Raw genomic sequence first — 27,637 nt, 5'->3', positions numbered from 1 at the left:
CATTGCAGACTCCACCTTCTGGGCTCAAGTGGTCCTCCCACCTCAGCGTCTGGAGTAGCTGGGACTACAGGTGCACTACCACGTACAGCTAATTTTTTGACTTTTTGTAGAGATGGGGTCTTGATATGTTGCCCCGGCTGGTCTCAGACTTTCTGGCCACCAGCAACCCTCCCCCCTCAGCCTCCCAAAGTGCCAAGATTATAGTAACACAAAAGTTACTCTCTTATCCTCTCCTTTCTGGCCTGCTTTTTATTTTCATGTATTTGTAAATAGGGTCTCTCTGTCACCAAGGCGGGGAGTGCAGTGGTGTGGGCACGGTTCACTGCAGCCTCCTCCTTTTGAGTTCAAGCAATCTCCCTACCTCAGCTTCTGGAGTAGCTGGGACCACAGGTGCACCACCATGCACAGCTCATTTTTTGACTTTTTGTAGAGATGGGGTCTTAATATATTGCCCAGGCTGGTCTCAAACTTTCTGGCCACCAGCAATCCTCCAGCCTCGGCCTCCCAAAATGCTGGCATTACAGGCATGAGCCACCGTGCCCGGCTGACTTGGATATTTCTGAAGTTCCTGGCAAGGGGTGATTCTAAGATTTTTATTATTTATTTATTTATTTATTTTTGAGACTGAGTCTCTGTCGTCCAGGCTGTGCAATGGCGCGATCTTCGCTCACTCCGACGTCCGCCTCCTGGGTTCAGGTGACTTCTGCCTCAGCCTCCCAAGTAGGTGGGACTACAGGTGCGCGCCACCACCCCTGGCTAACGTTTTTTGTGTTTTTTAGTAGAGAGGGGGTTTCGCCACCCTGGCCAGGCTGGTCTCAAACTCTTGACCTTGAAATCCGCCCGCCTCAGCCTCCCAAAGTGCTGTGATTAAGGGCGTGAGCCACCACACCTTTTAAGATTTTTTTTTTTTTTTTTTAAATCTTCATGGCAGTGCCTTATCTACTGGTAAAGATGTTTTTTAAATTGTGATAAAAACACATATAACAGGTGTGGTGCTGTGGCTCAGCCTGTAATCCCCGCATTTTGGGAGGCTGAGGTGGGAGGATTGCTGGTGGCCAGGAAGTTTGAGACCAGCCTGGGCAACATATCAAGACCCCATCTGTACAAAAAGTAAGAAAATTAGCTGTGCCATGTGGTCCCAGCTACTCTAGAGGCTGAGGTGGGAGGATCTCTTGAGCCCAGAAGCTGGAGGCTGCAATGAACCGTGTTTGCACTACTGCACTCCCAGCCTGAGCGACAGAGAGAGACCCTACCTCCCCCACACCCAAAAAAGCAGGTCAACGCCTGATTGCATCACTACAGACAAGCCCACCCGGCAGGTCTAGTCTGTCCCACCCTACAGGCGTGGGAGTCAGTAGGGTCTCCGCGGTTCCCGCTGGCTTTTTAAAGATCCTGCAGCTCCAGCTCGGGTCGGTTTGCAGTGAGCCTCGCTGCCTGGGATCTTGGACTCCTCGGTCGTCGCAAGCAGTCTGGTAAAAGTCTTGGGTGCCCCCTCTTCGGGGCGCACGGTTCGGGGTCCGGAAGGAGACCTCTGCAATGTGCGCGCGCGCTGTTGCATCCGCCGGGCCCCCTGGGCTGGCTGCGGAGAGACCCGTCTTTCGGATGAGGGTCCAAGGAGCTTGGAGCTGTGCATGTGGGCAGGGATTGCGGTGGGATTCGATGTGTGTCCAGAGAATCTGAGACTCATTTCCTTCGTTCAGCCTTACGCAGGGGCACCGCTGGATGCGAGAGTGATTGCAGTCTTCTATCGGTGGTGATTTCTCTCTTCTCCCTCCCTCCCTCCCTCCCTTCCTCTCTTCCTTTCCTTCTCTCTTTTTTCATTATTTTTCTCTCTCCTTTCCTTTCCTCCTTTTCTCCCTCCCTCCCTCCTGTCTTTTTCTTTCTTTCTTCGTTTTCTCTTTCTACTTTTTTCATTCTTTTTTATCTCCCCTTTCCTTCCTGTCTCTTTTCCTTCCCTCCCTCCTTTTTTTTTTTTTTTTTTCTTTTTTTTTTTGTAAGATGGGGTTTCACCATGTTGGCCAGGCAGGTCTTGAACTCTTGACCTCAGGTGATCCACCCACCTCGACCTTCCAAAGTGCTAGGATTACAGGCGTGAGCCACTGCGCCCGGCTCTTCTTTTTCTCTTTTTATTCTTTTTTTCTTTTCTTCCTTTCACTCTTCTTTACTTCCTCCCTCCTTTCCTCTTTTTCCCCTCCCTCCCTTTCTTCCTTCTGTCCCTCTCCTTTCCTCTCCTTTTCTTTCTTTCTTTTTGTTTTTTGAGACGGAGTTTCACTGTTGTTACCCAGACTGGAGTGCAATGGCAGGATCTCAGCTCACCACAACCTCCGCTTCCTGGGTTCAAGCAATTCTCCTGCCTCAGCCTCCAGAGTAGCTGGGATTACAGGCGTGTGCCACCACGCCCAGCTAATTTTTTTGTATTTTTAGTAGAGACGGGGTTTCACCTTGTTGACCAGGATGGTCTCGATCTCTTGACCTCATGATCCACCTGCCTAAGCCTCCCTAAGTGCTGGGATTATAGGCGTGAGCCACCACGCCCGGTTCTTTCTTTTGGAATGGAGTCCCACTCTGTTGCCCAGGCTGGAGTGCAGTGGTGCGATCTCGGCTCACTGCAACCTCTGGCTCTCGGGTTCAAGCGATTCTCCTGCCTCAGACTCCCGAGCAGCTGGGATTGCAGGTGCCCTCCACCACACCCCGCAGAGTTTTTTGTATTTTTTTTCTTTTAGTAGAGACAGAGTTTCACCATGTTGGCCAGGCTGGTCTCGAACTCCTGACCTCAGGTGATCTTCCCGCCTCGGCCATCAGTGGTGACTTCTCTACTACCACCCAGAAATTCTATGAGGCCAGTTTTATTATTGGCAGCATTTAAAAAACTGTGGTAGAAAACACATAATATAAAAATTACTGGGAGGCTGAGGCAGGAGAATTGCTTGAACCGGGGAGGCAGAGGTTGCAGTGAGGCAAGACTGTGCCACTGCAGTCTCACTCTGGCCTGGGTGACAGTGGAGACTCTGTCTAAAAAAAAAAAATACCACCTTATCCTATTTTTTTTTTTTTTTAATTATTATAGAGGTGGGTTTCTCCATGTTGGCCAGGCTGGTCTCGAACTCCTGACCTCAGGTGATCTGCCCGTCTTGGCCTCCAAAGTGCTTGGATTACAGGTGTGAGCCACCACGCCCGGCCTTTTTTTTTTTTTAATAGAAGGTCTCGCTATGTTGCCTTAGCTGACCACAAACTCCTGGGCTCTATCCATCCTCCCGCCTCAGGCTCCTGAATGGCTGGGAGTGCAGGGGCATCACTGTGCCTGCGTTAGCCGTTTTGACTTCACATTTTATTTACTGATTTATTGAGAGAAGGCCTTGCCCTATTGCCTATGCTGGAGCACAGTGGTGCTAACACTACTCAGGGCAGCCTCCACCTCCTGGCTTTAAGCAATCCTCTTGCCTCAGCCTCCCAAGTCCTTGGAGCTACAGGCATGCACCACCACACCTGGCTCATTTTAAAAACATTTTTGTGTAGAGACAGGGTCCTACTACGTTGCTCAGGCTGGTATCAAACTCCTGATCTCCAGTGACCCGCCCAACACAGCCTCTCAAAGTGGTGGGTTTACTGGCGTGAGTCACTGCACCCTGCCTGCGACTGTTGTTTTCACAGCAGTTTTAAGTTGCAGCAAAATCCAGAACTTTTTCATGTTGCAAAACTGAAAACTATGTCCATTAAACAATCACTGTTCCATCTCTCTCCGCAGCCCCTGGTAACCAGCTTTGTCTCTGAGTTTCACTCCTACATACCTCATGAAAGAAGAATCCGTATTTTTTTGTGTGACTTGCTTTTCTTTCTTCTTTTTTCTCTCTTTTCTTTTCTCTTTCTTTTCTGTTTCTTCTTTCTCTGTCTCCCTCCGCCTCCCTCCCTTTCTCTCTTTTTTTTTTTTAAAGATGGGGTTTCACCACAATGGCTGGTCTTGAACTCCTGACCTCAGGTGATCCACCCACCTTGGCCTCCCAAAGTGCTAGGATTACAGGCATGAGCCACCGCGCCTTGCCTTTTTTTTTCCTCTCTCTTTTTTTTTTTCTTTTTTTTAAGACAGGGCTTCACCATGTTGGTCAGGCTGGTCTTGAACTTCCGACCTCAGGTGATCCGCCCACCTTGGCCTCCAAGTGTATGGATTACAGGCGTGAGCCACCACACCTGGCCTCTCTTTTTTCTTGTCTTTTCTTTCCTTCCTTCCTTCTTTCCTTCCTCCCTCCATCCCTTCCTTCCTCTTTCTCTTTCTTTTTTTTCTTTTCTTTTCTTCTTTTTTTTCCCCTTCCCCTTCCCTTCTCTTGACAGAGACTAGCTCTGCTGCCCAGTCTGGAGTGCACTGGTGAGATCAGAACTCACCGTAGCCTTCAACTCTGGGGCTTAGGCGATCTTTCCGCCTCGGCCTCCCCAGTAGTTAAGACTCAGGCATGCACCATAACCCTTGGCTAATTAAAAATTTTTTTTGGCTGGGTGCAGCGGCTCGCGCCTGCAATCCCAGCAATTTGGGAGGCTGAGGTGGGAGGCTCAGTTAAGGCTACAAGTTAGAGATCAGCCTGGGTGACATAGTGAGACCCTGTCTCTACAAAAAATTATAAAATAAAAGATGAGCCGGGCAAGGTGACACGCACCTGTAGTCCCACCTGCTCGGGTGGCTGTTCGAGGGAGATTGTTCGAGCCTGGGAGGTCAAGGTTGCGGTGAGCTCTGACCACATCACTGCACTCCAGCTTCGGCAACAGAGTAAGATCCTTCCTCAAAAAAAGAAAAAAAGCATTCTAACTACTCAAATTATATCATTAACTCAAATTATTATTATTATTTTGAGACAGAGTTTCACTCTTATTGTCCAGGCTGGAGTGCAGTGGCACAATCTCGGCTCACCACAACCTCTACCTCCCCGTTCAGGCAATTCTGCCTCAGCCTCCCAAGTAGCTGGGATTACAGGTGCATGCCACCACACCAAACTAATTTTGTATTTTTAGTAGAGACAGGGTTTCACCATGTTGGTCAGGCTGGTCTCTCCTGACCTCAAGTGATCCACACGCCTTGGCCTCCCAAAATGCTGGGATTACAGGTATGAGCCACAGCGCCCAGCCAATTAACTCCAATTATAGCAATTACACAGCCCCTATGTCCTATGTGCTGACACCATACTGGAAGCTTTAGTTTGCATCTCTTTTTTGAGATGGAGTTTCTCTCTTGTCGCCCAGGCTGGAGTGCAGTGGCACGATCTCGGCTCGCCACAACCTCCGCCTCCCAGGTTCAAGTGATTCTCCTGCCTCAGCCTCCTGAATAGCTGGGATTACAGGCATGAGCCACCACACCTGGCTAATTTTTGTATTCTTGGTAGAGACGGGGTTTCTCCATGTTGGTTAGGCTGGTCTCAAACTCCCAACTTCAGGTGATCCACCTGCCTCTGCCTCCCAAAGTGCTGGGATTATAGGCGTGAGCCACAGCTTCCGGCTGCATCTCTTTAAATAAGAAATCCTTCCAGTAACTTTACTTCTTTTACCCTTGAGGTGGGGGGTCTCCTGTGTTGCCCAGGCTGGTGTGAAACTCCTGAGCTCAAGCGATCCTCCCACCTCCCAAAATGCTGGGACTACAGGCATGAGCCACCCCGCCTAGCCATGTAACTTTGGAAAGTATTAAAGTTCCCATTTACATTTGGAGGGCCCGTGGCTGGGAGATGGTTGATCTACCCAAAATGTTCTTTTTTTTGAGATGGAGTTTCGCTCTTGTTACCCAGGCTGGAGTGCAATGGCGCGATCTCGGCTCACCGCTACCTCCGCCTCCTGGGTTCAGGCAATTCTCCTGCCTCAGCCTCCTGAGTAGCTGGGATTACAGGCACGTGCCACCATGCCCAGCTAATTTTTTGTATTTTTAGTAGAGACGGGGTTTCACCATGTTGACCAGGATGGTCTCGATCTCTTGACTTCGTGATCCACCTGCCTCGGCCTCCCAAAGTGCTGGGATTACAGGTGTGAGACACCGCGCCCGGCTCCCAAAATGTTCTTTCACTGCTTGCTTTCCCCAGAGAGCACTGTTCAGAGGAGCTGGTTCTAAACCTGACTCCCAGGGCTGAGGCGGGAGAAACAGTCTTCGTGGCTTTCTGTCTTAGGGGCCTTCTGTCTTGTTTCCGGCAGGTCTCGGCACCTCCTCAGCTCCAACTAAGATGCTCTGGCAGAATATTCGCCAGTTTGGTCAGAAGCTGATGCGCAGGCGGCCCCTGCAGCTGGACCAGGGGGGCTCTGGGCATCGCTTGTCTCGCTGTCTGAACACCCTGGATCTGGTGGCCTTGGGTGTGGGCAGCACCCTGGGGGCTGGCGTGTACGTCCTGGCTGGGGAAGTGGCCAAGGAGGACGCTGGACCGGCCATCGTCATCTGCTTCTTGGTGGCTGCCCTGACTTCTATGCTGTCTGGACTCTGCTACGCAGAGTTCGGGGCCCGGGTGCCCTGCTCCGGCTCTGCCTATCTCTATGCTTACGTCACGGTGGGTCAACTGCTGGCTTTCATCACGGGCTGGAACCTCTTACTCTCCTACGTCATAGGTGAGACAACGGGGCCTGGAGGGAGGTGTGGGAGAAATAAAGGAATTAGGGATGGGGAGCTGGGGGAACCACAGTGGCCTTCAGACTCACTTCATTATCTACCTTGTGGGAGGAAGGGTGGGTAATGGTGGCAGGAAAAGGCCCGGATGCCCTTTACTCAGATGCTTTCTGCTTCCCTGCCAGGACTGAACAAGAATAAGAAATGGGAACTGTGGGATGTATGGGGCAGAGTTCTTTTTTATTTTGAGACAGAATCTCACTCTGTCTTCCAGGCTGGAGTACAGTGGCACGTTCTCAGCTCACTGCAACCTCCGCCTCCTGGGTTCAAGCAATTCTCTGCCTCAGCCTCCCAAGTAACTGGGATTATAGGCGGTCCCCACCACGCCCAGCTACTTTTTGTATTTTTAGTAGAGTCGGGTGTTTCACCATCTTGGCCAGGCTGGTCTTGAACTCCTGACCTCATGATCCACCTGCCTTGGCCTCCCAAAGTGCTGGGATTACAGCCATGAGCCATCGTGCCTGGCAGGGCAGAGTTCTTATAGATTTGGGGGAGATGTGTGCCACAAACTCATTCCCCCACTGTGGTTTTTTTTTTTTTTTTTTTTTTTTTTGAGATGAAGCCTTGCTCTGCCACCCAGGCTGGAGTGCAGTGGAGCGATCTCAGCTTATTGCAACCTCCGCCTCCTGGGTTCAAGCAATTCTCGTGCCTCAGTCTCCTGAGTAGCCGGGATTACAGGCGCCTGACACCACGTTTGGCTAAGTTTTGTATTTTTAGTAGAGATGGTTTCGCCATGTTGGCCAGGCTGGTCTCCAACTCCTGACCTCAGGTGATCCGCCTGCCTCAGCCCCCCCAAGTGCTGGGATTACAGGTGTGAGCCACCACACCCGGCCTATTTTACGCTTTTCTTTTTTCTTTTCTTTTTTTTTTGAGACGGAGTTTCACTCTTGTTACCCAGGCTGGAGTGCAATGGCGCGATCTTGGCTCACCGCAACCTCCACGTCCTGGCTTCAGGCAATTCTACTGTCTCAGCCTCCCGAGTAGCTGGGATTACAGGCACGCGCCACCATGCCCAGCTTATTTTTTGTATCTTTAGTAGAGATGGGGTTTCACCATGTTGACCAGGATGGTCTTGATCTCTTGACTTCGTGATCCACCTGCCTCGGCCTCCCAAAGTGCTGGGATTACAGGCTTGAGCCACTGCGCCCGGCCTCTTTTTCTTTTTCTACTGCTCCTCCCCATCCTATCAAAAGAAATTTTTTGAGATTAGATATTTTTCTTTTCCCTTTTTCTTTTAGAAATGATTTCTCCCCAGCCAGGTGCAGTAGCTCACGCTTGTGTTCCCAGCACTTTGGGAGGCTGAGGTGGGTGGATCACTTGAGGACAGGAGTTCAAGACCAGAGTGGCCAACATGATGAAACTCCATCTCTACTAAAAATACAAAAGTTACCTGGGCATGGAGGCTAGTGGCTGTCATTCCAGCTACTCGGGAGGCCGAGGCAGGAGGATCACTTGGAGCTGGAGGGCAGAGTTTGTGGTGAGTGGAGATCGCACATGCACGTGGTCACGGTTCCCGTCTGTTCATAAACACGCATTTCTCCTTCTGCTGCAGGTGCCGCCAGTGTGGCCAGGGCCTGGAGCTTTACGTTTGACAGCCTCATAGGGAACAGAATCTCCCACGCCCTGCAGGGCATTGCTCTGCATGTGCCTCAAGTCCTGGCCACATATCCAGATTTTTTTGCGCTGGGCCTGGTGTTGGTCCTCACTGGTAAGGCGGGGGTCAGGGGTAAGATGGGGTGATGAGGGCACGGAGGAGGAAGAGGGGTGGGAAAGGCTTGGAGGAGGAGGTATTCTAATACCAACAGTACAGGTATTACTGTACAGGCGGTGGCTCATGCCTGTAATCCCAGCACTTTGGGAGGCTGAGGCGGGTGCATCACGAGGTCAAGAGATCGAGACCATCCTGGTCAACAAGGTGAAACCCCGTCTCTACTAAAAATACAAAAAATTAGCTGGGCACGGTGGTGCGTGCCTGTAATCCCAGCTACTCGGGAGGCTGAGGCAGGAGAATTGCTTGAACCCAGGAGGTGGAGGTTGCGGTGATCCGAATCGTGCCATTGCACTCCAGCCTGGGTAACAACAGCGAAACTCCATCTCAAAAAAACCCAGAAGGGTGTGCTGGGCACGGTGGCTCCTGCCTGCAATTCCAGCACTTTGGGAGGCTGAGGCAGGTGGATCACCTGAGGTCAGGAGTTCGAGACCAGCCTGGTTAACATGGTGAAACCCCATCTCTACTAAAAATACAAAAATTAGCCGGGTATGGTAGTGCACACCTGTAATCCCAGCTACTGGGGAGGCTGAGGCAAGAGAATTGCTTGAATTTGGGAGGCGGAGGTTGCAGTGAGCCACTGCACTCTAACCTGGTGATAGAGCAGGACTCCGTTTCAAAAAAAAAAAGAAAACTAGAAGGAAGGACTCATAATGGGAATCACAGGAGGGTAAGACTTGGAGCCCTGTTTCCACACTGTGACATTATAAACATCCTCAGGCGATTCTTTGTCCTGGGGGTCACTCTGTGCATTATAGGGCATTGGGCAGCACCCCTGGCCTCTACCCACTAGATGCCAGTGGTCCTCACCCCCCAAATTAGGGTAATCAGAAGCTGAGAACCACTGACTTAGACAAGTTTCTTCCTTTCTACCGAGACCAGTTTTGTTTTTGTTAAGGCGGGGTCTCTCTCATTCCCAGGCTGGAGTACAGGGACACAATCATGGCTTGATGCAGCCTCAAACTCCTGGGGTCAAGTGAGCTCAAGCAATCCTCCCACCTCAGCCTCCCAGGTAGCTAGGTCTCCACATAAAATCCATCATTTTCTTTTTTATTTTAGTCTGTACTCCCCCAAATCAATCTCTTTCTTTCGTTTGTTTGTTTGTTTCTTTTTTTTTTGAGACAGAGTCTCACTCCGTTGCCCAGGCTGGAGTGCAACAGCGCGATCTCAACTCACTGCAGCCTTTGCCTTCCGGGTTCAAGCGATTCTCTTGCCTCAGCCTCCTAAGTAGCTGGGACTACAGGCGCGCACCACCGTGCCCGGCTAATTTTTGTATTTTTAGTAGAGAACGGGGTATCACCATGTTGGCTGGGATGGTCTCGGACTCCTGACCTCAAGTGATCTGCCCTCCTCAGCCTCTCATAGTGCTGGGATTACAGGCATGAGCCACCACGCCTGGCCTATTTCATATATTTTTTTTTATTTTCCGAGACAGAGTTTCGCTCTTGTTACCCAGGCTGGAGTGCAATGGCACGATCTCGGCTCACCGCAACCTCCACCTCCTGGGTTCAGGCAATTCTCCTGCCTCAGCCTCCTGAGTAGCTGGGATTACAGGTACGCGCCACCATGCCCAGCTAATTTTTTTTTTGTATTTTTAGTAGAGACGGGGTTTCACCTTGTTGACCAGGATGGTCTCGATCTCTTGACCTCGTGATCCACCCGCCTTGGCCTCCCAAAGTGCTGGGATTACAGGCTTGAGCCACCGCGCCCGGCCATCATTTTTTATTTTCAGTTATTTTGAGACAGGGTCTTGCCCTTTCACTTAGGCTGGAGTAGTGGCATGATCACAGCTCACTGCAGTCCTGACCACCTGGGCTGAAGCGAAGTGATTCTCCTGCCTCAGCCTCCCGAGTAGCAGGAAGACAGGCACACAATACCACATCCAGCTGATTTTTGTATTTTTAGTAGAGACAGGGTTTCACCATGTTGGCTATGCTGGTCTCTAACTGCTGACCTCAAGTGATCCACCCACCTTGGCCTCCCAGAGTGCTGGGATTACAGGCGTGAGCCACTGTGCCCAGCTGAATTCCTGGTTTCTAGTGATCTTAGTGATTCTCCCATCATGGCTTTCCAGAGCGCTTGGGATTACGAGTGTGGGGCCGTGCGCCCGGCTTGAAATGAACCTTTTTTTTTTTTTTTTGAGACGGAGTTTCGCTTTTGTCACCCAGGCTGGAGTGCAATGGCGCAATCTCGGCTCACTGCAACCTCCGCCTCCTGGGATCAGGCAATTCTCCTGCCTCAGCCTCCTGAACAGCTGGGATTACAGGCGCGCGCCACCATGCCCAGCTAATTTTTGTATTTTTAGTAGAGACGGGGTTTCACCATGTTGACCAGGATGGTCTCGATCTCTTGACCTCGTGATCCACCCACCTTGGCCTCCTAAAGTGCTGGGATTACAGGCGTGAGCCACCGCCCCCGGCCGAAATGAACCATTTTTAAAGCACGTGTGCCGTGGCATTTGGTCCCTTCACAGTGTTGTGCGGCTGCCACCTCCATCTGCTTGGGAAGTGCTTTCATCATCACCCCACGGGAGACCCTGCATCCTTCAGGCAGTGGTTCCCCGTTGCCTTTGGCCCCTGGCAACCACGGATCTGCCTTCTGTCTTTATGGGTTTATTTATTCTGGATATTCCGTGTTTCCCACAGGACTGCTGGCTTTGGGAGCTCGGGAGTCAGCCTGGGTTACCAAAGTCTTCACAGGTGTGAACCTTCTGGTTCTGAGCTGTGTCATCGTCTCCGGCTTCATCAAGGGAGACCTGCATAACTGGCAGCTCACAGATGCCGACTACAAACAGGCTCAGCTGGGCTCCAATGACACCCACAGGTGAGGGCACACTGGTTTTTTGTTTGTTTGTTTTTTAATGTTTAAAAACGATTTATTTAGAGACGGAGTCTCGCTCTCGCGCCCAGGCTGGAGTGCAGTGGCACAATTGCGGCCCACCGCAACTTCTGCCTCCCGGGTTCAAGTGATTTTCCTGCATCAGCCTTCTGAGTAGCTGGGATTACAGGTGCCCATGACCACGCCCAACTAATTTTTTGTATTTTTAGTAGAGACAGGGTTTCACCATGTTGGTCAGGCTGGTCTCGAACTTCTGACCCTGGTGATCTGCCCACCTCAGCCTCCCAAAGTGCTGGGATTACAGGCGTGGGCCACCATGCCCGGCCTTATTTTATTTATTTGTTTTTTAAGATGGAGTCTAGCTCTGTCACTCAGGCTGGAGTGCAGTAGCACCATCTCAGCTCACTGCAACCTCTGCCTCCCAGGTTCAAGTGATTCTCCTGCCTCAGCCTCCCAAGTAGCTGAGATTATAGGTACCTATACCATGCCCAGCTAATTTCTGTATTTTTAGTAGAGTCAGGGCTTCACCATGTTGGCCAGGTTGGTCTCGAACTCCTGATCTCGGGTGATCTGCCCTCCTCAGCCTCCCTAAGTGCTGGGATTACAGGCATGAGCCACTGTGCCTGGCCTATTTATTTTTTGAGATGACTCTCGCTCTTGTCACCCAGGCTGAAGTGCAATAGTGCCATCTTGGCTCACTGCAAACTGCGCCTCCCAGGTTCAAGCGATTTCCCTGCCTTGGCCTCCGAGTAGCTGGGATTACAGGCATGTGCCAACACCCAGCTAATTTTTTTTTTTTAATTTAAGTAGAGACGAGGTTTCACCATGTCAGGCAGGCTGCTCTCGAACTCCTGACCTCAGGTGATCCACCTGCCTTGGCCTCCTAAAGTGCTGGAATTACAGGAGTGAGCCACCGAGCCTAGCCTCTAACTCTTGACCTCAATTGAGCTGCCTGCTTCGGCCTCTCAGAGTGTTATGATTATAGGCACGAGCCATTGCACCTGGCCAAAGGTGCCCTCTTGGACACAGGTGTGGAGGCTGGGGTGCAGACCTGGGACTATTTCGGGAATAGGGGGAGTCTGGGCTGATGGTGCCAGATGGTAGGGAGTGGGGATGGCAAAGGCAGCCCAGGACTTGTGGAATTAACTGTGTAGTCCCAGAAAGACGGCTACTCAGCTTAACCATGTTTCCTGCTCCTTCTTCCCCTGTAGCTTGGGCTCCCTGGGCTCTGGAGGGTTTATGCCTTTCGACTCTGAAGGGATCCTCCGTGGAGCCGCCACATGCTTCTTTGCGTTTGTGGGTTTTGATGGCATCGCCACCACAGGTAACATGATCATTCCGGCTCATCGAGGGTTCGGGCACAGTTGGGCTGCTGCTGGGCACAGGTTTCGTTAAAGACTACCCTGCTGTCAGATGAGTCAGAGGGCAGAGGGTTTTGTGTCCTTGCTTCTGTGTGTTTTCGTGACCCAGTGCACACATCCGTTCTGCAGGAGAAGAGGCTCTCCACCCCCATCGCTCTATCCCTTGGGGCATCGTGATCTCCATCTTCATCTGCTTCTTGGCCTACTTTGGTGTCTCGGCGGCACTCACCCTCATGGTGCCCTACTACCTGATACATTCCGAGAACCCCTTGCCTGAGGCTTTTGTCCACATCGGATGGCCCGCCATCAGATACGCTGTGGCCGTCGGCACCCTTTGTGCCCTGTCCTCCAGGTCAGTGCTGGACGCTGTCTCTCAGGTGTCCTTTGGGTAAAGGGCGGAGATGCTGGAGGCAGTGGAGCAGAGGCCCCGGTCCCCCCTGCTTCCTGAGTCCCAGGCATGTTCCTGTTTTCTCCTGCATGCAGCCTCCTGGGTGCCATGTTCCCCATGCCTCGCGTGCTCTACTCCATGGCTGAGGACGGGCTCCTGTTCCGAGGACTTGCCCAGATCCACGCCCGCACCAGCACCCCCGTGGTGGCCACCGTCGTTGCTGGGACTGTTGCAGGTGAAGGCCCAGAACCCAGGATGTCTTTCCTCCATGTTCTGCTGGTTACGTCCTCATTCTCCCACAATGCCCATCCATTGTTTTTTTGCTTTTATTATTATTCTTTTTTTTTTTTTTGAGACGGAGTTTCGCTCTTGTTACCCAGACTGGAGTGCAATGGTGCAATCTCGGCTCACCCTAACCTCCACCTCCTGGGTTCAGGCAATTCTCCTGCCTCAGCCTCCTGAGTAGCTGGGATTACAGGCACGCGCCACCATGCCCAGCTAACTTTTTGTATCTTTAGTAGAGACGGGGTTTCACCATGTTGACCAGGATGGTCTCGATCTCTTGACCTTGTGATCCACCCGCCTCGGCCTCCCAAAGTGCTGGGATTACAGGCGTGAGCCACCGCGCCCGGTCATTATTCATTATTATTATTTTTTGACATGGAGTCTCCCTCTGTAGCCCAGGCTGGAGTGCAGTGACGCAATCTGGGCTCACTGCAACCTCCGCCTCCTGGGTTCAAGCAATTCTCCTGCCTCAGCCTCCCGAGTAGCAGAGATTACAGGCGCCTGCCCCCAAGGCCGGCCAATTTTTGTATTTTTAGTAGAGATGGTGTTTCACCATATTGGCCTGGATGGTCTCAAACTCCTGACCTTGTGATCCACCCGCATCGGCCTCCCAAAGTGCTGGGATTACAGGCGTGAGCTCCCACACCCGGCCTATTCGTTCATTAAAAAAAAAAAAAAAAATGTGTTCAGGCACGGTGGATCAGGAGCAAGACCATCCTGGCTCACAGTGTGAAACCCCATCTCTACTAAAAAAAAAATTAGCCAGGCCTGGTGGCACGCGTCTGTAGTCCCAGCTACTTGGGAGGCTGAGGCAGAAGAATCACTTTAACTCACGAGGTGGAGGTTGCAGTGAGCCAAGATCGTGCCATTGCCCTCCAGCCTGGGTGACAGAGTGAGACTCTGTCTCAGTAAATAAATAAATAAATAAATAAATAAATAATTTAATGCTGGGCGTGGTGGCTCAAGCCTGCAATCCCAGCACTTTGGGAGGCCAAGGCAGGTGGATCACAAGGTCAAGGGATCGAGACCATCCTGGTCAACATGGTGAAACCCTGTCTCTACTAAAAATACAAAAAATTAGCTGGGCATCGTGGCGCATGCCTGTAGTCCCAGCTACTTGGGAGGCTGAGGCAGAAGAATCACTTTAACTCACGAGGTGGAGGTTGCAGTGAGCCAAGATCGTGCCATTGCCCTCCAGCCTGGGTAACAAGAGCAAAACTCCGTCTCAAAAAAAAAAAAAAAAAAAAATTAAAAAAATGTTGGGCTATTACAAAAGTTGATTTAACAAAAAGTTTAACAGGAAAAAGAGACTGGGCTCAGTGGCTCATGCTTGTAATCCCAGCACTTTGCGGGGCTGAGGTGGGAGGATCGCTTGAGCCCAGGAGTTTAAAACCTGGGCCACATAGGGAGACCTTCATCTCAACAACAACAAAAACTTAGCCGGGCATGCTGGCACGTGCCTGTAGTCCCAGCTACTGGGGAGGCTGGGGTGCAAGGAAGGCTTCAACCCAGCAGGTTGAGGCTACAGTGAGCAGCAGTCATGCCACTGCACTCCAGCCTGGGTGACAGAGCAAGACCCTGTCTCAAAATAAAATAAAATACAAAATAGAAAATGGGCAGCACGCAGTGGATCATGCCTGTAATCCCTGCACTTTGGGAGGCCAAGGCAGGAGGATCGCTTGAGATCAGCCTGGGCAACATAGCCAGACTCTGAGACTATTTTTTTTTCCTCTGCAAAGAAATTTTAAAAAGTGAACCTGCAGTCCAGCTGCTGGGGAGCTGAGGTGGGAGGACAGCTGGAGCACAGCAGTTAGGGCTGCAGTGAGGTATGACGATTCCTGTTTCTAAAAAAAAAAAAATGTAAGGACAATGTATATAATCTGACTTGTTGTTGAGACAGGAACTCACTGTCACCCATGCCAGAGCACAGTGGCACCACACCCAGCTAATATTTAAATTTTGTAGAGGGGTTCTCACTATGTTGCCCAGGCTGATATGGAACCCATGGGCTCAAGAAATCTACCTGCCTCGGCCTCCCTAAGTGCTGAGATTACAGGCATGAGCCCCCGAACCTGGCAACATTCCTATGATTAAATTAGCCCAATAATTGTATGTATTCATGGAGTACAGTGTGAGATTTCCATACCTGTATACAAGATGCGATGATCACATCAAGGTAATACCATAACCACTTCAGACATTGGTCATTTCCTTGCATTGTGAACGCTGAAAGCCTATTTATCCAGCTCTTTTTTTTTTACTTTTTGGAGACGCCCCTGCTGGAATGCAATGGCATGATCTCGGCTCACCGCAACCTCCATCTCCCAGATTCACGTGATTCTCCTGCCTAATCCTCCCGAGAAGCTGGGACTACAGGCACGCACCACCACGCCCAGCAAATTTTTGTATTTTTTTGTAGAGATGGGGTTTCTCCATGTTGGTCACACTGGTCTCGAACTCCTGGCCTCAGGTGATCCGCCACTCCCCCACCCTGGCCTTCCAAAGTGCTTTTCCAGGTCTTATATTAGAAAATATACCACTGGCTGGGCGCAGTGGCTCATGCCTGTAATCCCAGCACTCCATCTCAAAAGAAAAGGAAAAGAAAATTTATCATCAGTTGTTAATGACAGTCCCCCTCTAGTGCTGTGGAGCCCCAGAACACGCTGGAACTTACCCTGTTTTGTGCCCTGACTGTAGCAATCATGGCTTTCCTGTTTGAGCTCGGTGACCTTGTGAACCTCTCGTCCATCGGGACCCTGCTTGCTTACTCCTTGGTGGCGTTTTCTGTTCTTGTCCTCAGGTGAGACTGGGATCCTGGGCGCGTGAGGATTGATGGGGTTCCCAGCCCTCTTCTGCCTGCCTCCTGGCCCCTCAGTGCACTGCTACACATACAGGGGTGTGGGGAGTCTGGCCAGCAGCCTCTGCTTATCCAGAGGGGGCAGGTTCCAAGGCCCCCAGCACATGCCCCAAACCACGGATAGTACCAGTCCCTATATATGATGGTTTTCTCATCCGTAACTCAGATGCCTAAAGTGACTTACCGTGGCCGGTAGCATTCACAGCATGGAGATTCAGGACAAGGGATGATTCACATCCTGGGTGTGGGGAGCGTGAATACTGCTACCTGAAGCTGCACACAATTGAAAACTTATTAATTATAGCCGGGCACAGTGGCTCACCTGTAATCCAGCGATTTGGGAGGCTGAGGAGCATGGATCACTTCAGGTCAGGAGTTGGAGACCATCCTGGCCAACATGGTGAAAGCGTGTCTATACTGAAAATACAAAAATTAGCTGGGCGTGGTGGCGTATGCCTGTAATCCCAGCTACTCGGGAGGCTGAGGCAGGAGATCGCTCCAACCCGGGAGGAGGAGATTTTGGTGAGCCAAGACTGTGCAACGGTACTCAGGTCTGGGTGACAAGAGAGAGACTCTGTCTCAAAAAAAAGAAAAGGAAACTTATGAATTACTGCTGGGTACTGCTGGAGTTTTCCATTTAATCTTTCTGGAGTGTGGCTGACATGGGTAGATGAAACCTTGAGTAAGTAGGAGAGATGGTGGGAGTATTAGGCTGATGTTGGATCAACAGGGACCTGGGTTCATCTTTCCCTGCTCTAATTCAGGTACCAGCCAGACCAGGATTTCAGCAAGAATGAGAAGCCAAAGGTGGAATTAGTTGAGATAAGTCCTGCACCCAAAGCAAAATCCCCAGAATGTATTTCTGAAGCAGGCATGCCCAGCACCCCAGCAAGTCTCTGGAGTCCTGCCAGCACCATCCCCACCCCAAGATCTGGCCGCATTGTCTATGGATGTGCCTTTCTGCTTGGTGAGCGCTGGGGTTTCTCTGCAGGGTGTTCTCAACCTGAGAGCACGCGGCAGGGGCTCTGTGGCTTTGGTACTTGAGAGGAGTCTTGAGGATATGGTGGCCCTTCTTTGTAGAGGCAGTTTTGTGGGAGGGTGTGGTGGCTTATGCCTATAATCCCAGCACTTTGGTAGGCCAAGGTGGGAGGATCACAGGGTCAGGAGTTTGAGACCAGCCTGGCCAATGTGGTGAAAGCCTGTCTCTACTGAAAAAAAAAAAAAAAAAAAATTAGGCCAGGCATGGTGGTACATACCTGTACTCCCAGCACTTTGGGAAGCTGAGGCGGGGGGATGGGTCATGAGGTCAGGAGTTCAAAACCAGACTGGCCAACATGGTGAAACCCTGTCTCTACTAAAAATAGAAAAAATTAGCCAGGCATGGTGATGGGCACCCCTAATTCCAGCTAATTGGGAGGCTGAGCCAGGAAAATGGCTTGAACCCAGGGGACAGAGTTTGCATTGAGCTGAGATTGCACCACTGCATTTAAGCCTGGACAACAGAGCAAGACCACCTTGGGAGAAAAAAATATATATACAAAAAATTGCCAGGCGTGGTGGTGGCCGCCTATAATCCCACCTACTCAGGATGCTGAGGCAGGAGAATCTCTTGATCCCAGGAGGTGGAGGTTGCAGTGAGCCGACATTGTGCCACTGCACCCCAGCCTGGGCAACAAAAGTGAAACTCCGTCTCAAAAAAAAAAAAATTATCTGGGTGTGCTGGCACATGCCTGTGGTCCCACCTAATGAGGAGGCTGGGACGTGTGTGTGTGGTTTTGGTGATGGGACGTGGTCTGAGATCTTAATGTACTTAGCTTCTGGAGTTGAACCTGTTCTCCTCAACCTTGATCCTTTCCAGTCGCTGTGCTGTCCATGCTGTGCCTGGTACTGGCCCAGTGGCCCAAACGCCTGTTCTCTGGAGAGCCGATCTACGTCACGGCGGTGGTGCTGCTGCTGGTGCTCACTGTGGGACTCACGTTCACCATCTGGAGACAGCCCCAGAGCAACACTCCTCTTTACTTCAAGGTAGGTGACCGTGTATCCCCATACCACCCACCTGAGTCAGTGGACTCTGCATGCCTCACGCTCTAAACACTCTATGGGGCCAGGCACGGTGGCTCACGCCTGTAATCCCAGCACTTTGGAAGGCCGAGGCAGGTGGATCACGAGGTCAAGAGATCAAGACCATCGTAGTAAACATGGTGAAACCACGTCTCTACTAAAAATACAAAAAATTAGCTGGGCACGGTGGTGCGTGCCTGTAGTCCCAGCTACTCGGGAGGCTGAGGCAGGAGAATTGCCTGAACCCAGGAGGCGGAGGTTGCGGTGAGCCGAGATCGCATCATTGCACTCCAGCCTGGGTAACAAGAGCTAAACTCCATCTCAAAAAAATAAATAAAATAAATAATAAACACTCTATGGGACCGGAGGAGAAAAGGGCAGTTGCTAAAACCAGTGGATTATTCATGGACACCCCCCTCCAACCCTCACATCTCAGTACTTCCCCACACCTGTCTCTGTGGGACACCCAATGGGACACCCACTCAGAACAGGCATTGAACCAGGTGAGGCGGCTCACAGCTGTAATCCCAGCGCTTTGGGAGGCCAGGTCGGGTAGATCACTTGAGGTCAGGAATTCAGGACCAGCTTGACCAACATGGTGAAACCTCTACCGAAAATACAAAAATTAGCCAGGTGTGGTGGCACATGCCTGTAATCCCAGCTACCCAGGAGGCTGAGGTAAGAGAATTGCTTGAACCTGGGAGGCGGAGGTTGCAGTGAGCTGAGGTTGTGGCACTCCAACCTGGGTGACAGACGAAGACTCCATCAAAAAAAAAAAAAAGAAGGAACAATAGAATAGGTGTTGAACATGATTTGAACATTTGAACATGGAACAGAACTGTGGTGTTCCTACTCCTTGGGATAAGGGGTCCCTTGCAGACATTTGTGATGTGTTAACTCTTTGCCTGCAGGTCCCTCTGCTGCCTGTCCTCCCGCTGCTCAGCATCTCTGTGAATGTTTACCTGATGATGCAGCTGACCACTGAGACCTGGGCCCGATTTGGAGTCTGGATGTTGATTGGTGAGTAGCTTCCTGGAAAATAAAGAGGCCTCTTGGGTGCCTGAGGCCAACACTTCCTGCCACCTTTCCCTACAACTATCTCAGGCTGGCAGTGTGGGGTGTGCCTGTAGTCCCTGCTACTTGGGAGATGAAGGCAGAAGCATTGCTTGAGACCAGGAGCTCCAGACCAGCCTGGGCAACATGGCGAGACTCCGTCTCTACCAAATGACCGGGCATGGTGGCTCATGCCTGTAATCCCAGCACTTTGGGAGGCCAAGGCAGGTGGATCATCTGAGGTCAGGAGTTCAAGAACAGCCTGGCCAACATGGTGAAACCCTATCTCTTTTTTTTTTTGAGACCGGAGTTTTGCTCGTTACCCAGGCTGGAGTGCAATGGCGCGATCTCCGCTCACCGCAACCTCCGCCTTCTGGGTTCAAGTAATCCTCCTGCCTCAGCCTAAGTAGCTGGGACTACAGGCGCACACCACCATGCCCAGTTAATTTTTGTATTTTTAGTAGAGACGGGATTTCACCTTGTTGGCCAGGATGGTCTCGATCTCTTGACCTCGTGATCACCCACATTGGCCTCCCAAAGTGCTGGGATTATAGGCGTGAGCCGCCACGCCCAGCTTCTTTTTTTTTTTTTTTAAATAAAAGATGGGATTTCACCATGTTGGTCAGGCTCGTCTTGAACTCCCAACCTGAGGTGATCTGCCCACCCTGGCCTCCAAAGTGATTGGATTACAGGCATGAGCCACCACGCCCGGCCTGTGAAACCCTATCTCTACTAAAAAGGCAAAAAAGTAGCTAGGCGTGGTGGCGGGCACCTATAATCCCACCTATCCAGGAGGCTGAGGCATGAGAATCACTTGAACCTGGGAGGCAGAGGTTGCAGTGAGCTGAGATCATGCCACTGCACTCCAGTGAAGTTCCATCTCTAAGTAAAAGAAACAAGAAAACCTTCCAATAAACAAAGCACAGCAGAATCTCTAGTGGGCCTTTCTGAGGGAAAGGGTGACTACATTTCCTCTCATTGTCTCATTTCCCTACTAGGGTTTGCTATATACTTTGGTTATGGAATCCGACACAGCTTGGAGAATGAATGATCAACAGCCACCAGCATCAAGCTCCCAAACTCCTCATGAAAACATCCCTAGCCCCTGCCTGAATTAGTTTTACCACGGGAAACAGATGGTCCGGTCCACTGGAGGTGTCCTCTGAATGAAGGGAAAGTTTGAAGCTCTGTGGAGCATGAAGGTGGGAGGCACTTAGAGCCCCATGTGCATTGCCAGCGAGCAAATGCTTTTCAAAAAATTTTGTTTTGTTTTGTTTTTAGAGATGGGGACTTGCTCTGTTGCCCAGGTGGGACTTGAACTTCTGGGGTCATGTGGTCCTCCTGCCTCAGTCTTCCAAGGAGCTGGGACTACAGGCACCCCATTGTGCCCAGCTTAACAAAATAACTTTAAAAAAATTTTTTAATTTTAACTTTTTGGTACAGAGTCTCACTCTGTTGCCCAGGCTGGAGTGCAATGGTGTGATCTCAGCTCACTGCAACCTCCGCCTCCTGGGTTCAAGCGATTCTCCTGCCTCAGCCTCCACAGTAGCTGAGACTACAGACATATGCCACTGAGCCTGCTTCATTTTTGCTTATTAGTAGAGATGGGGTTTCACCATGTTGGTCAGGCTGGTCTTGAATGCCTGACCTCAAGTGACCCGCCCGCCATTGCCTCCCAAAGTGCTGGGATTCTAGGTGTGAACTAGCACGCCTGGCCATCATGTTTACTTGAAATGGATTTTCTCTGGCATCTTCTTTGACACTGTATCTAATCTTTACTGTAAAGTCACATTCTCAGCAAGACTTAACCTGACACCCTGAGTAACATTGCAGATTCCACAGATGGCCTCAGCCTTTCTTGTCCTCCGTGCCTCGTCTGTTTCCCGGCATTGCTTGAAGCACAAGGATGTGTTCCACCTGTTTACTCGGTGTGCGCCCTGTCATTAACGGCCCTGCCTGCAGGGCAGTTGGCTTGATTTTACCTGACACTTTTGTCAAAATACTTAGTCTCTCATTTTGTTTCCTCATTTAAAGTTTCAGTTGTCAGGGGTTCCCTCTGTCAGATCTGGAGCCCACCTCCCTTTATCTCTGTATAGCGGAGCTTCTTTCTCTCTTCCCCCTTTTCGCCTATTAAACTCCCTGCTCCTTAAAAAAAAAAAAAAGTTTCAGTTGGCTAGTTCACTCGCTACATTATAGCTGACTGACTATGAGTCCGTGTCCAGTGTGGCAAAAGAGAGAAGGTAGACTGTTCCTTCAGTATCCTCATGAGCTTTGCCACGTACTTATGCAGAAAGTCAGTGATCATTGTAATTTTTCCTAAGGAGATCCCGAGGATGTAATGGGAAGTTCCTTGGGTAAATGGCAATGTCCATGTATCTGTGTCATGGAAAAAAGTTCAATTAATGCTGTAAATACGGTGTAATAAGTGGAAATGTTGACTCTAAGGAATATGCATTAAGAGTTTTGGCCTGGCAGGGTGGCTCACGCCTGTAATCCCAGTACTTTGGGAGGCTGAGGTCAGGAGTTTGAGACCAGCCTGGCTAACATGGCAAAAATCTGTCTCTACTGAAAACAGAAGAATTAATCGGGCATGGTGGCACACGTCCATAATCCCAGCTACTCAGGAGACTGAGGCAGAAGACTCGCTTGAACCCGGGAGGCGGAGTTTGCAGTGAGCCAAGACTGTACCACTGTACTCTCGCCTGGGTGACAGAGCGAGACTCTATCTCAAAAATAAAATATTTTGAAAAATTCCGTAACATTTTTGTCTAGAACTGATATCCAAACAAATATGATGAGAGCCAAGTATGTAATTTCTTTTTTTTTTTTTTCTTTTTTGAGACAGTCTTGCTCTCACCCAGGCTGGAATGCAGTGGCACCATCTTGGCTCACTGCAACCTCTACCTCTCAGGTTCACGTCTCCTGCCTTAGCCTCCTAAACAGCTGTAATTACAGGCTTGCACCACCACGCCAGGGTAATTTTTCTTATTTTTAACAGAGACATGGCTTTCACCATGATGGCCAGGCTGGTCTCAAACTCCTGACCTCAGGCGATCTGCCTGCCTCAGCCTCCCAAAGTGCTGGTGAAGAAGGAGACCCTTAATCTCCCTTAAGCATCTAAGACCACCTCCTCCTTGACTTCAACACTGCATTTCAACAGAAGTAAAGGCTGGCAGACCGGGTGCCACCTTAATCGCCCTCCTATAGATCGCAGGCATGATGTGGGGTAACCTTTCCAGAAGGCATAGGTTTTACTTAAACAAGTTCAAACCCCCACCTAAGCCACACGCCCCATACCTACCACATGGACCAATACCCTTTCACATGTAATGTCTAGAGTTGTAAGCCTTTGAAAGGGCAGGGATTTTCTTTGTTCAGGCTCAGCTATTTGGGGCATCCAGAGCCTCCACAGCTCCCAGCCGAATAAATCACTTCCTTCCCAGTTCGGTGTTCAAGAGGTTTGTTTTTCGGCCTTTCCTGCTTCACTGGGATTACAGGCATGAGCCACTCCGCCCAGCCAAGTATGTAATTTCAATATTTCTCGTAGCCACATTAAAGAAGCAAAAATAACATGAAATTTTAACCCAAAACGCCCAAATTCTAATACCCAAAATATTAACATTAATCAGTATAAAACATTAACATATAATCAGTATTAAAAAATGAAGTATTGGCCGGGCGCGGTGGCTCACGCCTATAATCCCAGCACTTTGGGAGGCTGAGGCGGGTGGATCACGAGGTCAAGAGATCGAGACCATCCTGGTCAACAAGGTGAAACCCCGTCTCTACTAAAAATACAAAAATTAGCTGGGCACGGTGGTGCGCACCTGTAGTCCCAGCTACTTGGTAGGCTGAGGCAGGAGAATTGCCTGAACCCAGGAGGCGGAGGTTTCGGTGAGCTGAGATCGTGCCATTGCATTCCAGTTTGGGTAACAACAGTGAAACTCTGTCTCAAAAAAAAAAAAACAAAATTAACTGAGAGTGGTGGTGTGTCTGCAGTCCCAGGATGGCTGAGGTGGGAGTGAGATCCCTTTAAGGGGTGGGTCCCACACTTCTTTTTTTTCTTTTTTGAGACAGAGTCTCCCTCTTGTTGCCCAGGCTGGAGTGCAGTGGTGTGACCTTAGCTCACTGCAACCTCTCAGGTTCAAGCGACTCTCCTGCCTCAGCCTCCCAAGTAGCTGGGATTGCAGGTGCCTGCCACCATGCCTGGCTAATTTTTTTGTATTTTTAGTAGAGACAGGGTTTCGCCATGTTTGCCAGGCTGGTCTTGAACTCCTGACCTCAGGTGATCCACCCGACTTGGCCTCCCAAAGTGCTGGGATTACAGGTGTGAGCCACTGTACCTGGCCAGGGACCCACACTTCTGACACAATCCTGGGCAGGGAAGAGCCCCCTGACCCCCTGAGCTTCCAAAGCGACATAGAGGCAGCCTGGAGTCTGCACCAGAGCACCCCTTAAGCCCATGTGGAGCCACACAGGCCTTGGATCCCTGGATACCTCACGAGTACCCTGGTATCAGCTGCCACAGTCCCAGCAAGGAAGGCCAGGCTCTTTGTCCCACCCCTAGTGAAGCGGCCTTTGCAAAAGATCTGTTGGTGGGAAAATTAGAAAAGTAAGCTAAGAACCCACCTTCCATCCTGCCTTTCCCCTAATTAATCCTGAGTTGTTGAATTAAAGTATGAAAATATTTTACTATTTAAAAAAGTGGCCAGGCACGGTGGCTCATGTCTGTAATCTCAACACTTTGGGAGGCTGAGGTGGGTGGATCACCAGAGGTTGGGAGTTTGAGACCAGCCTGACTAACGTGGAGAAACACCATCGCCACTAAAAATACAAAATTAGCCGGGTGTGGTGGCGCACACCTGTAACCCCAGCTACGCAGGAGGCTGAGGCAGGAGAATCGCTTGAACCTGGGAGGCGGAGGTTGCTTGAACCAAGATTATGCCACTGCACTCCAGCCTGGGCAACGAAGAGCGAAACTCCATCTCAAAAAAAGAAGAAAGCATGATTGTACGCTGCCGTTCATGTTGGCTGATAGAAGCAGCTAGTGTGTGCTGCTCTCATGGAAACAGGGTGACTGCCGGCTCTTCAAGGGCATACACCAGGACACCATGCTGGGATTCACCAGGGCCAGAGTGCTCTGCCTGCCCCCGCTGGAGAGCCAAGCTCATTTTGGAAGACATTTAGGCTACCGTTTAGATGATAATAGGCCTTACCGCAAACTCGACTGCTTTTGCAAAGCTAACAGGAGCCCGTCAGGCTGAGACCAGGAGGGAACCTGAATCCTGCTAAGGCGCTGACACTCCGGATGCTGTAAGATAAACAGCCTCCCCATTTGGCCTTTTGAGATCCCTTTCCAGGGATTTGCATGTCTGACACCCCTGGCTGGACCTGGACCAACAACCTGTGTCCCCACTGAGAAGAGATTCGGCTCCCAGGAGGCCTACTATTTCATCTCTGCCCCAACCAATCAGCAGCAAGCATCTGTAACCTGGGGACCCCCACCTGCTGGCTTCCAGTGCCCACTCCCCGCAAGTCCTGGGCATTTCAGCTGAGAACCACAGAATGTCCTGCCAACCCTATCCAACAGGCCTGGGATCTTCCCCCAGGCTCCCACTGCCGGAGTGCTCTGCCTGCCCGGGCTGGAGAGTTGGTAAGTGAGCAGGGGACCAGCCCGCCCCTCCCCATCACGGTCAGCACCTGAGGCCCGGCACAGTGGCTCACGCCTGTAATCCCAGCACTTTGGGAGGCTGAGGCAGGCGGATCACAAGGTCAGGAGTTCGAGACCAGCCTTGCCAACACAGTGAAACCCCGTCTCTACTAAAAATACAAACATTAGCTGGACGTGGTGTCAGGTGCCTGTAATCCCAGCTACTGGGGAGGCTGAGGCAGGAGAATCACTTGAACCGGGAGGCGGAGGTTGCAATGAGCTGGGATAGCACCATTGCACTCCAGCCTGAGTCACAGAGCAAGACTCCATCTCAAAAAAAAAAAAAATGCCAGTGCAGTGGCACACACCTGTAATCCCAGCACTTTGGGAGGCCGAGGAGGGTGGATCACAAGGTCAAGAGCTGGAGACCATCCTGGCCAACATGGTGAAACCCCATCTCTACTAAAAATACAAACATTAGCTGGGTGTGGTGGTGGGTGCCTGCAATCGCAGCTCCTAGAGAGGCTGAGGCAGGAGAATCACTTGAACCTGGGGGTGGAGGGTGCATTGAGCTGAGATCATGCCACTGCACTCTAGCCTGGTGACAGAGCAAGACTCCATCTTAAAAAAAAAAAAAAAACCACAGTCAGCACCTGAAGTTGCGCTAGCCCCACCTTTGTTCCAGCCCCATCAGGATTCATACACATGCTCCAGTGGGCCATCTAGGGCTCAGGGATTGGGGAACAGCCCACCCCATTGCAACACTGCTGGTACCTGACCACTTCCCCCAGACCCTGAGGTGGGGCCCACCCAGCCAGCCACCACCACAACACACACCTGTACAGGCCCAGAGGTGGAGCCCCTTCTACATCAAGCAGCAGTGCCACCACATACTCCCTGGACAAGGCTGAGTGACCCTGTGCAGTCCCACCAAACCACTCCATGGAAAGCCATGAAACAGGCGTTTCCCAGGGCTCTCCACCACTTTGTGGTCCTGGGAAAGAGTTCATTGTGCTGGCAGGGAGCAGTGGCTCATGCCTGTAATCCCAGCACTTTGGGAGGCTAAGGCGGGTGAATCACTTGAGGTCAGGAGTTCAAGACCAGCTTTGCCAACGTGTTGAAAACCCATCTCTACAAAAAAACAGAAATTAGCCAGGCGTAGTGGCGGGCATCTGTAATCCCAGCTACTTGGAAGCCGAGACAGGAGAATCACCGGGAGGGGGAGGTTGCAGTGAGCCAAGATCATGCCATTGCAGTTCAGCTTGGGTGACAGAGCCAGATTCCATCTCAAAAAAAAAAAAAAAAAAAAAAAAAGGCCATATTAGGATAAATGCTTGAGGTGATGAGTATTCCATTACCCTGATGTGATTATTATACATTGTGTGCCTGTTTCATAATATTGCATGTGGCCAGGCACAGCAGTTCATGCCTGTAATCCCAGCGCTCTGGGAGGCCGAGGCGGGTGGAGCACCTGATATCAGGAGTTCCAGACCAGCCTGACCAACATGGTGAAACCCTGTCTCTACTAAATGAAAGAATTAGCCGGGCGTGGTGGTACATGCGTAATCCCAGCTACTTGGGAGGCCGAGGGAGGAGAACTGCTTGAACCCAGGGAGTCGGAGGTTGTAGTGAGTGGAGATTACACCAGTATACTCCAGTCTGGGCAACAGGAGCAAAACTCTGTCTCAAAAAACAACCAACCAACAAAAAAATATATATATAGCATGTAACCCATAAATACATACACCTACTATGTACCCCCAATTTTAATAATTAAAAGCATTTTTTCTTTTTTCGGTAATAGAATAATTTTCAAATGGCCATATTACCTCAAAGCAATCTAGAATCATCAAACTACCAATATTATTTTCCAAAGAATTATAAAAAAACTATTGTAGGCCAGGTGCGGTGGCTCAAGCCTGTAATCAGAGCACTTTGAGAGGCCGAAGCAGGCGGATGACTTGAGGCCAGGAGTTTGAGACCAGCCTGGCCAACGTGGCGAAACCCCATCTCCACTAAAAGTACAAAATTAGCCAGGTGTGGCAGTGCATGCTTGTAATTCCAGCTATTCAGGACCCTGAGGCATGAGACTTGCCTGAACCCGGGGAGGCGGAGGTTGCAATGAGCTGAGATTGTGCCATTGCACTCCAGCATGCGTGACAGAGACTCTGTCTCAAAAAAAACAAACTATTGTAAAATTCATACAGAGCCTCAAATGAGCCCAATAGCCAAAGCAATCTTTTTTTTTTTAGACAAAGTCTTGCTCTGTCGCCAGTTTGGAGTACGGTGGTACAATCTCAGCTCACTGCAATCTCCGTCTCCTGGGTTCAAGCAATTCCCCTGCCTCAACCTCCCGAGTAGCTGGGACTACAGGTGCCCTCCACCACGACCGGCTAACTTTTTGTATTTTAGTAGAGATGGGGTTTCAACCATAGCCAGGATGGTCTTGATCTTCTGACCTCACGATCCACCCACCTCAGCCTCTCAAAATGCTGATTACAGGCATACGCCACCAGGCCTGGCTGCCAAAGCAATCTTAATTAAAAAGAACAAAGCTGGAGGCATGATATTCCAGACTGTACAAAGCTACAGTAACTGGGAGCTTCTTGAAAGCTGAAGATTTGGAGGCTCCAGGAGGGAGGTGTGCTGAGGGAGGGTGTGGAAGCTCCTCACCCCTTCTCCCATACCTCGTCCTATGCATCTCTTCATGTGTGTCCTTTGTAATGTCCTTTACAATAAGCCAGTAAATGTTAA

The 27,637-nt window shown here is 50.6% G+C and overlaps 1 protein-coding gene across 1 annotated transcript; it reads left to right on the top strand.

The window, feature by feature from the left end:
• Nucleotides 1-1,117: 1,117 nt before the first annotated feature.
• On the top strand, nt 1,118-22,675 carry LOC100398106 (cationic amino acid transporter 3-like). The gene is made up of 12 exons (XM_008988609.6): nt 1,118-1,472; nt 6,160-6,564; nt 8,175-8,330; nt 11,036-11,213; nt 12,440-12,552; nt 12,719-12,941; nt 13,073-13,212; nt 15,960-16,062; nt 16,884-17,086; nt 17,978-18,144; nt 19,092-19,200; nt 20,232-22,675. Exons 2-12 carry the CDS (start codon nt 6,189-6,191, stop codon nt 20,282-20,284), a joined length of 1,821 nt encoding a protein of 606 aa, XP_008986857.2. The 5' UTR covers nt 1,118-1,472; nt 6,160-6,188; the 3' UTR covers nt 20,285-22,675.
• Nucleotides 22,676-27,637: the final 4,962 nt, after the last annotated feature.

This window comes from Callithrix jacchus, chromosome 22, assembly GCF_049354715.1.
Source record: "Callithrix jacchus isolate 240 chromosome 22, calJac240_pri, whole genome shotgun sequence".
Taxonomy (NCBI): domain Eukaryota; kingdom Metazoa; phylum Chordata; class Mammalia; order Primates; family Cebidae; genus Callithrix; species Callithrix jacchus.
Note: the sequence above shows the minus strand (reverse complement) of the source record. Positions and strands in the feature narration are given on the sequence as shown.